This window comes from Erinaceus europaeus, chromosome 11 (genome assembly GCF_950295315.1).
Source record: "Erinaceus europaeus chromosome 11, mEriEur2.1, whole genome shotgun sequence".
Lineage (NCBI taxonomy): Eukaryota > Metazoa > Chordata > Mammalia > Eulipotyphla > Erinaceidae > Erinaceus > Erinaceus europaeus.
Window position 1 is genome coordinate 110741211 of NC_080172.1, and position 11711 is coordinate 110752921.

At 43.2% G+C, this 11711-nt stretch overlaps 1 protein-coding gene across 1 annotated transcript; it reads left to right on the forward strand.

Moving 5' to 3' along the window:
• Positions 1 to 8957: 8957 nt before the first annotated feature.
• On the forward strand, positions 8958 to 9620 carry LOC132541441 (large ribosomal subunit protein uL13-like). Its single transcript, XM_060202304.1, has one exon. It carries the CDS (start codon positions 8983 to 8985, stop codon positions 9592 to 9594), a length of 612 nt encoding a protein of 203 aa, XP_060058287.1. The 5' UTR covers positions 8958 to 8982; the 3' UTR covers positions 9595 to 9620.
• Positions 9621 to 11711: the final 2091 nt, after the last annotated feature.

The following is an 11711-nucleotide window of genomic DNA, read 5'->3' on the forward strand; positions in this document are numbered from 1 at the left end:
TATCTACCCCACCCATGCTCATACAGTTCTTAAGATAAAATGTTTCATATTTATATGAAGATGTAAAAAAAAAGATCAAAAGAAAAAATTAGGATTGTTTCTGGATGTCTCCAGAAATCATGGCTGTGTCCTGCCTTTTTTTTTATAAAGTAAATTAAGTATCAGAGTACTCAGAGCAAAATAGGTCAGACAAAAATTCAGTCATTCAAATCACTCTCTTACAGCTCAAAGCAGACAGCAAACTTAAAATATTCAGAGAAGGAGAGGAATTGGGAAGAGAGAAGCAGTATGGAGGTTTTTTTTTTTTTAAAAAACACTTTGAACTAGATTATTTAGATCCTCCTATGTTGCATTATGCGACCCTAGAGGGCATCCTATTTCCAAAAGAGCCTCAAAATCCCAGTTAGGCCTGTTCTGACTGTTCCTGCAGGATTGCTACTGGCACCCATTCCCAAAAATGTCTTCCCATAGAAGAACAAATTGAATCAGGAGGGTAGAACTAACCATGTGTCTCCATTCTTGGGGACTGCCAAGGTTCTGAAGTAGCCTCTGCAAGTTAGAGTCACCCATCCCCCACAGAACACACGGCAGAGGGAGTCCAAAAAGTCCCACAGGAAATCTCCGCACATCTCCCAAGGTCTATGATCACAGTTGTCAGAAACCAAGGTATGGCCCAGTGCAAAATGTTCCAGAGACAGAAAATATGTCTCATAAAATAAGAGTAGAGAGTTTGGGAAACCTCTTCATAACGAAGAAGGTCGCCCATGGTGGAGGAGTCTCAGAAAATTAATAAGAGGGAAAAAAGAATCACAGTGCCTTTGTAAAATACGAGACTGCAGAGAGCCAAGCATCTGTATACTTATCTTGGGGCTGGACAGGTTAGGCCCCACATTGGGTTCCAAATTGCTGGACTAGCTCTGCCAGAGAGAGAGACAAGGAAATCGTGGCTGAGTGGGAACACAATGCAATACCTTTATTGATCAGAGACAACACTTTTTATATATGTCTTTAGAAAATGGGAAAAAGAAATGGCTAGGAGGTGGAGAAAAGAAAAGAGTACGAACATAGAAAGCTTCCATAGCAGATGTTGTAAAGGTTCTAACCAATGGGATAAGCAATACCCTGTAGGCAGGGTGGGTCTCAGGAAAAACAATGATTATGTAAATAGACCACAGCATCAAGCAATATAGGGGACCTGAGGTAATGACCAACAAGTAGCTCCCAAGTATGGGTAAAGTGCATAAATATTGTTAACTGTAAACACCATGGATTTGATCTGGGTCCCATATTCAGCACAGGAGCCTATATAACCTCTACTTCCCTATAGGTCCAAGCTTGCATTCTGTTGTCAGGAATAGTAACATTCCAGGTTGCACCAATTTCAGGCCTTCTTCCTCACATTGTTGGAAGAGTATGGTATCCAACCACCCTTTAAATAATGGAAAATTCTCTACCATTGTTGATCACATTGAGGCCAAGGTATAATGGGGCCCCACAAAGGCATCAGTTGTGTTGTTATGATGGAGATGTCCAGTGACAGTGTCAAGAGGGATCTGTTTGAGGTCTTGGCCCATCATGTCTGTGTGGGAATGCCAGGACTCCTTGACTAGCACTCCAGGGGATGGGGTACCCTGGTAGTGACTAAAGAATCATCAATAAAGTTTGCCAGTCTCTTTCCCTTATTCATCCCTAGTTCAATCCCTAGCTGTACATGTATCAGAGTGATATATGGTTATTTCTCTGTCTTCTAATTTTCTTATAAATAAATCATTTAAAAAAAGGAGTGGCTGAGGAGGGTATCTAAGTAGAAACTATTTTGCCCTAATTTATGGATACATTGTACACATGCCCTACATCATGGGCTCTGGTCTATATCTAGTTGTGGGTGCTTTCTTAGAAAGTGAACCATCCTATATAGAATGAAGAAGTCTTATGAGAAAGGAAAGGTCTCACCCAAGTAACGAGGCTCAAGGGTTAACTTTCCATGCCTGACTTCTCTAGATAGTCTGAAGTGAAGCATAAAGAGGTGGTACTGGTTGCCTTGATTAGGTTGGATCAGCAGATGGAGTATCAATTGGTATGAATTGAGAGAAGCATGCAGCAATGTGTTCCCCACCCTAAAGGTTCCAGGACTGGGAGAAATATGGGCTTTAGAGAGGAAGTGGGAGTTTCCTGGAATGCCAGGCTAGTGTTGCTGGTGTTTCTTCCTGGGCACGAGCTCTCTGGGTTGGAGAGAACTTGACTGAAGCCAACCTGGGCTGCTGCTTACTCAGCAACTTGGGAGAGACCAGAAACTCATTGTGGAGCAGGAACGCAGTGCAATGTTTTTATTGATCAGAGACAAAGCTTTTAATATCTTAGAAACTGGAAGCTGCAGGTTAGAAAAGGAAATAGCTAGAAGTGGGGGTGGAGAAACGAGCACAAAGTTAGAAAGCTTCCACAGCAAGTGTTGTGAAGGTTCTTACCAGTGGTATTAACACTTCTGGCAAACACTAGAAGAAAGTGGTATTAAACGATACCCTGCAAGCAAGGCATGTCTCAGGCAAAACAATTATTATGTAAATAGACCACAGCATCTAGCAATGGAGCAGGGTAGAGCTGGCATATTGCCCAACACCACTATCTGAGGGTTTAAAAAGACAATAGTTGTTACTATAACCAAATAAATTAATAACTGGGTTAACTTTGAAAATCCCATTGTTAAGAATTTGCTGGATCATACATAACCTCACCTTAATTTATGACCTTTGACTCTATTGATATGTAGCTGTATCTTGTAAAATAACACCACAGGTTGCTTCTGTTCTTCCTGGTTTAAGCTCTTTGGAGAGTCAATATTTCAAAGAACAAATCATTATAAGAAATGTATTAACAATTTGAGCCCATTGTTAAATTCAACCTGATTACCAATTTGAAGTCATAAGTTCTTAGATTTAAGGAACATATCCTCAGACCAATGTACTATGCACCAATTTTTAAGTTATTTTTTTCCTCTGGCATATGTTTGTGTAGAAGATTTAAGCTGCACCTTGACACCTTGAGATTCAGAGTCTTTTTGTATAACAGTTACACTATTATCTTTGCCCTCTCTGTGGAAATCTTTATTTAAATAGAGTAAGTAGACTGTACCAGCACAGAAGGTCCTGAATTCACATTGTTGCAGCTACACAGCTGGAGGCAACACAGATCAAAAGAGAGCACAAAGAAAATGGTGTCTTCTGCTGTCTCAGTTGACTTTAATGCATTCACAATGGAATAACATTTCACAGTTTTCATTTTCTCAGTTTGGTGAAAACTAACTATGAAATGTGGGTATTAGATGTAGAAAGTCAGAAGAGAAGTGGGGAGAAAGAAGCTGTTGTATGAAGTGGGTGGGAATCAGAGTTGGTCAGTCTGAGCCTGGGAAATTGTGGCATTCTGGGTCAAAAACTATGTTCATGCTTTGTATCTTCATCAATGCAAAAAGCAGGTGTAAGCTGTGGGTGTTGGATGTACAGTTCACTGGACAGAAGTTCTGGGGTGTGTGGACTGGAGTCCACTTCCCAGTGTGCTCATTAAGGAGACAACAAGTGGCTGAGGAACCTTCAAGGAACGAGAATGCCAAGCCCTGCTTGGAGGTGTGTGTAGACCTCTACCTCAGTGGGAGACAAGAAAATGAGATTTTCATCTACCTACTGAATTGGATCAAGAAGAGAAAGGGAGTGCACCTTTGTTGTAAGACAGTGACAATATATTCAGTGAGCAGAAAGAATTCAAGCTTTTGCATAGCATCTAATTGTGTGGTGTCCAGGAGGTGGACATTTATTGCATATGGACTTTCTCAAAACTACAGAAGTTGTGGAAACTTCTGTGCAGGATGAAAAACCTCAGGAGACTGTCTGGACATCAACACACTTGATAGAAACCCATCAAACCAGCTGCAGAATGGGGATTATCTCATCACTGACTTCACATAAAAGTTCCTCCAGCTACTTCATCTTCAAGAGCTGTACTTGGAATCTGCCTCCTTCCTCCAGGGCCATCTGGACCAGCTGCTCAGGTAGGGTTGTGTCTCTGGCAGAGTAACTGTGCAGGAGACATTGGATGTCCACTTCCTTGCTTCACAATTCTATTATTATTATTTCTTATTGTTGTTTGCAAGATTGTCTCTAAAGACTAGTTTAGGATACTCCTGGATATGAAACCTGAGAACATGGTGACTCAGAAGTGAGAGCCATTTTACTTAACCACTACCCTATTCCACTCCAACTTTTTTCTCTCATCGTAAATATTCCATCAGACTTTAACCATGGCTAGTGTTCAATGAAGGTCTGAAGAAGCCTGAGTGAGAGCAGTTTTATTTGGTCCGGTGGTGCTACCAAAGGCGCCAACACTTTTAGTTATACTGGGAGAGCTTTTAGAGTATGTCCTACTATGTACTACATACTTCACTCATTTAGAGAGAAAGATGCAGAGAAAGAAAGAACAATGAGAAAAAAATAAACATATATCTGCCTGAATTAGAAGAAACTTGTTTTACATATAGCAAGATTCAGTGCCAGGTTCATGTGAACACTGAAAAAAAGAGTTCAGCCTTAAATCGCATTGGATTCGATGGGCTTGAGAATAACCATCAGCCTTGATGTATCATAAACTCGATCAGAATTTTCATAGTCTTGCTGATGTCAGTCTCCATCCTAACCTGCCTCTCTCTCTTCAGGAATCTTCAAAACCAGCTGGAGGTCTTCTCATTCACTAACTGCACACTGACGGAGGTAGACTTGACTCACCTGTTCCAGAGCCCACACATCACTCACCTGAAGGACCTATGTCTGAGAGGCATCCCCCTGACCTCTGTCAGTGAGCCTCTGCAAGCTCTGCTAGAGGTAAATGCAGCCACCCTCCAGCACCTGGAACTGGGTCTGTGTGGCCTCCAGGACCCCCAGCTTGAGGCCCTGCTCCCTGCCCTGAGCAGCTTCTCCCAGCTCAGCTCCCTCAGCCTGCATGGGAAACGCCTGTCCACGGACACCCTGGAGAAGCTGCTGTGCTGCACCTTGGGGCTGCAGCATTTATGTCTCCAGCTGTTTCCTGCCCCTCTGGAGAATTTCAGCCACCATGGAGTTCCACAGTCTGTGACATTTGACTTGTTTTGTTCTCAGATCTCAAAGATTCTCCAGAATCATGGATACTCCAGGTCCATCATGGTGAGCAGTAGTCACTGCTCATACTGTGCTAAGAAGTTGTTCAAAAACTGGGAGCCCACGTTTCTACCCTGCTTTGCTTGTTTAGATCATTATGGAAACCTGTATTTCAGACTCATTGGAAGTGACATCTACGAATTTGACTACTCAATGTGCACACACACCCTGCTTCCGTCACCGTATCCACGTGATCGATAAGCAAAGAAAACCCAGCTCATTGCTCACCTGTACAGAATGCATTTGACTCTGAAATATGAAGTGCCTTAAATCAGATTCTATTAGAAAAATGTCCATCTAATAGAATCAGATTTAAAAATATTATAAATAGGGCAAGTGTAGATAGCATAATGATTATACAAACAGACTCTCATGCCTGAGGCACCAAAGTCTTAGGTTCAATCCCCTGAACCACCATAGGACAGAGCTGAGCCATGCTACAGTAAAAAAAAAAAAAAAAAAAAAAAGGTATTATAAATAATTGCAGCAAATTGTGGGGCTTTAATTTAAGTTAGTATTGATGTGGGGGATTTTGCCTGTTGTATGTCATATGAAATACTGAGAAATACAATGGATCTCAATGTAGTTTCTCTCTTGTCATGTTTATTTTTCTACCCTGATATCTCCTATAAATATATATTTTTAAAAAGGCAGTTATCAGCCATAGGGGTGTGAATGTGAGGACAGCCGGATTCCGGATATGTCTGTCGGCTGTTGGTGGGAGAGAAGTTGTGCTGCAGTGGAGGGAAGAAAGGGAACTCTCCTCACTGAAGACATGGAGAGCATCAGGATTTAACACAGCACCTCCTCAAAGCAAAGCTGTGTGGAGGGGCAGGGTGATGGCTCCTACACTCCTGAGAGCACAGAGCACAGTGAGCAATGCCAGGCTCTGGGCCTCAGTACCCCCTGAAGGGGGAAGGTTACAGCAGTGAAGTAAAGACACAGGTGTTTCTCTCTCTCCCTTCTGTCTTTCTTCCTTTCAATTTCTCTAGTACAAAGTTATATATATATATATATATATATATATATATATATATATATATATATATGGTGAGAGATTAAAAGAAAACAAACAAACAGACAAAAAAAAAAAAAAAACACTGGCAAGGCTTTCCCCCTACAGGTGGGGACCAGAGCACTTGAACCTCGGACCCTGCACATTGTAACATATGAGTTCAACCATTTTTACCACAATCAGGCAGCTAAATGAAAAAAATTGCATTTTTCCTGTTTATTGCATAGATCTTAGATTGTTGTCCATTTGAAGGTATTGCTTGAGAGTAGAGATGTTCTCTACAACATATTGTATTAAACTTTTAATTAAATTAATTAATTAATTAGTTAATTAATTAATTTACCAGACAACTGCTCAGCTTTCTTAGGTAGTGGTGTAGGGACTGAATCTGGGAATTTGAAGGCTCAAACATGAGAATCTCTTTGCATAGCCACTATGCTATCTTCCCCCCACCAATAATGTATCTTAAAACAAACAAACAAAACCCTAATTTATTCTTCTCAATGTCTCCTCTGTTAATTTAGCCATTTAAAGAGAAACTTTAGGGCTTCCATGAATAGATGTCCAGATTTGGAGAGTCCCCTATGTGTACTGGAAACACGTCTATTAATCCATCCATCGCTTACCACACTTTGTCATTTTCTATGCCCTGGGGATGTAATATGGATATCAGAGCCAAACTCACGTCTAGCTTCCCGTGTCTTAGTTCCAAAGCATATTCACAGACTTTTAAGGAGTTACCAGATGTGTGTGTTTCATCTAATTCTTCACTGAAAACTGAAGATGGGTTCTGGGAGAACCCAGCAACGAGCATTTAATGAAAAGGCTGACCAGCATAGTAGATGAGTTGGGTGTGCATCCAGCAAACCTTTGGGCACTAACAAGCATGTTCTTTGTGAATTTTGTCTTCCTTTCCAGTGAAGTGTATGCAGACGTCTATTGTTTTAGGAAAGAATGTGCAGCCCTTCAGTGAACTGAAGGGAGTTCTCCGCAGGCAGTTCTCAACTGGGGAGGTGGCACAGTGTGTAAAGCACATTCATTACAAGGATATGGGCCAGAATTCTTGTTTAGTGTGAATGAGCATTGTTTATATATTTCTCTCTCACACACAAAACACACAATCTTAAAAGATAGAAGAGGGACAACAGAGTAATGCTATTGTATAGGACTCTGCTTTGCCATGTTCAAATCTGGTCCCTAAATCACTCAAGCAATTTTGATACATGTCTCTCTCTCCCTCCCTTCACCTCTCTCTGTGTCACTCTATAGTCTGAAAAAAAAGGGGGGGAGCTATTAATTTGCCTTAATGTTGGAAGATAATTGGATACTCATATTGGGAACAAATGTGTTCTATTCAGCCTAGGAATAAGGACATCAGTTTTATATGGTCTGTGGATCACCGAGGAGAGAACTAACACAAGAAAAGGCTTTGCAACCTAATTGAATCAAACTTTATCCTCAGACTTAGTCATGGGGTCAAGGCTTATAATACCTAAATGTTGCTTTTTCCTTACACAGGTTTTCTGGGCAGATCCAGGGGATGACAGTGAACTCCAGTGCTGTCCTGAGATGATCAGAGTCCCAGGCTACAAAGAAAAAACCCTTGGCCCCAGTGACATAGATGCAGAGTGGTGTGTGCAAGGGGAGCTGGCTGCTCCTCTCACTCTGAGGCTCTTTCTCCCAGCCTGGAGCTGCCCTGGATGATGACTCCTGTGTCCTGGGACAGAGTCTTCCTGATCAGAAACACAGAAACTCGGGGGCTGGGTGATAGTGCAGTGGGTTAAGCACACATGACACAGAAACACAGAAACTCAACTGGATTCCAATCTCAACCTTGCTCCAGGATTAAGCAGATGCAGATCAGTCTTCATATGAAAGTTTTAGGCTGGGAGGGTAGAGTGATTATGCAAAAGAGTCTTGCCTGAGGCCATCATTTCTGAGCTGATCTCACCATCCTGTGAAGAACCAATCTGTACCTCTTGGAAAGGATCAGAACAGAGCCCCACCCAGTTCCCCTCTGCCTTCTAGAGTGAATTGATCTCCATTCTGACCAACCCCTCAAGCATCAAGTTCTAACTACCTCCCTTCCTTTCTTTTTTCTTTTTCTTTCTTTCTTTCTTTTTTTTTTTTTTAGTCCTCCCTTCCCTTATGCTTCAAACCCACATGGCACAATATCTTGGGCAATTCTTATGGATTCTTAGAAATGTCTGACTCACACAGGTCATCAGAATAATGCAAATGAAGACAGCAGTGAAAACCAGTTTTACACGTGTGAGAACAGTGACTACAAAAGTTGAAGGGGGGATGGGGAAAGGGGGATACTTTTACACTTCTAGCGGGAGTGTACAGTGGTGCAAACTTTGTGGAAAACAAAGTCTGGAGACTTCTCAGAACACAGAAAATAGACCTCTCCTATGACCCAGTAACCTCTCTTCTAGGGATTTACCCAATAAAAGCACCTTTCAGAAGATACCTATTGGGAGGGCTGGTAGCACAGCGTGTTAAATGCAGGTGACACAAAGCTCAAGGACCAGTGTATAGATCCTGGTTCCACAGCCCAGCTCCCCACCTGCAGGGGAGTTGCTTCACAAGCAGTGAAGCAGATCTGTAGGTATCTATATCTTTCTCTCCCTCTCTCTGTCTTCCCCTCCTCTTTCCATTTCTCTCTGTCCTATTCAACAATGATGACATCAATAACAACAGCAATAATAACTACAACAAGGGTAACAAAAAGGGAATTAATAAATTAGTATCAAAAAATGAAAAGAAGTTCCCAGGCGGCTGCCGAAGATGGCGGAGGGGCAGGTCTTGATCCTCGATGGCCGAGGCCATCTCCTGGGCCGCCTGGCGGCCATCGTGGCCAAGCAGGTGCTGCTGGGCCGGAAGGTGGTGGTGGTGCGCTGTGAGGGCATCAACATTTCTGGCAACTTCTACCGGAACAAGCAGAAGTATCTGGCCTTTCTCCGCAAGCGGATGAACACCAACCCCTCCCGCGGCCCCTACCACTTCCGAGCCCCCAGCCGCATCTTCTGGAGGACCGTGCGGGGGATGCTGCCTCACAAGACCAAGCGGGGCCAGGCCGCCCTGGACCGGCTGAAGGTGTTTGACGGCATCCCGCCCCCATACGACAAGAAAAAGCGGATGGTGGTGCCGGCTGCCCTCAAAGTCGTGCGTCTGAAGCCAACGAGGAAGTTTGCCTACCTGGGGCGCCTGGCTCACGAAGTGGGCTGGAAGTACCAGGCGGTGACGGCCACCCTGGAGGAGAAGCGCAAGGAGAAGGCCAAGATGCATTACCGCAGGAAGAAGCAGCTGATGAGGCTACGGAAACAGGCCGAGAAGAACGACGAGAAGAAGATCTGCAAGTTCACAGAGGTCCTTAAGACCCACGGACTCCTGGTCTGAGCCCAATAAACTTGACTGTTTGCTCACGTCTGGCCTTCCCTTCCTCCCCGGGGCCCTGGGGCGTGGGGGAGCCCACAGGGCAAGCTGTCTGGGGCCTACAGAGATCACACGAGTGTGTGTGTAGCTTGCCTGAGGCCAGCTTGTGCACAAGTTTAAGGAATCAGCACTTGAAGCAGCCAGCTCTGACTATGGAATTTTGCAATGGTGACCTGGAAAACACGAGGGCTTGGGGCTTTCACTCCCGGGGTGGTCGATGCTATACTCTGCAGCTGGTGGAGAGTGCTAGCCTGGGCAGGTGTGGGCCTGATGTTGTACAGGGGGCTTGACTTATGCTGGGAGGGCAGCTAAGGGCATCAGTTCCTGTGCCGGCCCTGTGTTCTGTAATATAAAATAAATTATTTTAAAATAAAAAAAAATGAAAAGAAGATATCTATGTATCCCTGTGTTCAAAGCAGCTACATTGGTAATAGCCAACACCTGGAAGAAACTCAGAAGCCCAGTGACACTAGAGTGGCTAGAAAGACTGTGGTGTAGTATTACTCAGGTCTTTAAAGTGAAGTAGTACCCTTTGTGTCATCTTGGGTGTAATTAGAAAACAACATGTTAAGTGAAATAAGCCAAAAAGAGAAGAAACAAATACCAAGTGATCTGACCTGTAAATGGAGCAAAATAATAGGGACATGGAGGGAAAAAACAAAATGAAACATGGACTGGGCTTGGTGTATTCTTTCAGAGCAGTGGACTCAGGTAAGGAAGGGGACAGAGAGATGGAAGAGGACTGTGGGGTCCTGGTGCATAATGACATCTTACTCACACACCAGTGACTGCACTGTAAGGAACTAACCCCTAAGTGAGCTAAGTCAGAAAGATAAAGATGAGTATGCGATGATCCCACTCATCAACAGAAGTTGACTAAGAAGATCTGAGGGGGAAACTAAGAGCAGGACCTGATCAAATTGTAAGTAGGGCACCAAAGTAAAAACCCTGTGGTGAGGGGTAGACATGCAGCTTCCTGGGCCAGTGGGGGGTGGGAGTCGGTGGGAGGGATGGGTCACAGTCTTTTGGTGGTGGGAATGTGTCGTTTTCGTCGGGCTGGCTTCACAGGCGGGTAACAGATGACCAGGGACTCATGGCTGGACGCAGTATCTCTTTATTCATGCTGGACACAGCACAATCTAAGCCGAGCTAAGCTAAAACTAAACTTAACTAAATACTTGCTAAAATGAACAATGCTGTCCTTTTATACTTTCTAAGTAGGATGTGAACAGGATGTGACATAGAGAGGGTGGAGAGAAAAGTGACTGGTGAAAATCAGGGTGTGACAAGGAGAGGGGGCAGAGCAAAAAGATATCATGAACCAGTGGGGAATAAACCAATGCCATGCAGTGGTTATGTAAATAGAATACAGTGGTTATGTAAATAGAATGCAGTGTTAAGCAGGGGGGATTAAACCAAATGAAACAGAAGGGGTTTTTAAAAGTATACCAACAGGAATGGTGTTTATGTACACTCCTAGCAAAATGTAGATATATAAATCACTAGTTAATTAATATGAGAGGGGGAAAATCAATTGTATGTCTCAAAGTTTTACAAAACACAAACTGAATTTTTTTAATAAATAGGTTGTGTATTTGATATGCAGACTCTCTCAAAAGCCTAGACCAAGTAGATCAGAAGCATCCAATAGCACAGCTGTATACAAGATACTGGGTACTGTACAGCAAACCATAACAAAAGGACTTTACAAGGTTAACCCAATTACCAAATAATGTGATGATAACATTAACTATCGATTGTCTTGAACCCTAAGACAGTAGGAACCTCACATCTCCACTATAGAGCCCCTACTTCCCCCAGTCCTGGAACCCTTGGATAGGGCCCACTTTCCCATATGCCTCTCCCAATCCATATCAAATAATATTGCATCTGCCGATCACAACCTAACCAAAGCAACGATTGCCATCTCAACATGCTTCGCTTCAGACTGTGTCCAGAGACTTCACGTGTGGAATGACAATGCTTCAGCTTCATTACTCGGGTGAGACCTTTCCTTTCATAGTACACTCTAATTTAATCTCAGATGGTTCACTTTCTAACAAAGTCCCAAAACCTAGATA

Bases quoted from the DNA above. Each gene is read 5' to 3' on its own strand.
- LOC132541441 (XM_060202304.1), top strand. From the start codon at position 8,983: ATGGCGGAGGGGCAGGTCTTGATCCTCGATGGCCGAGGCCATCTCCTG.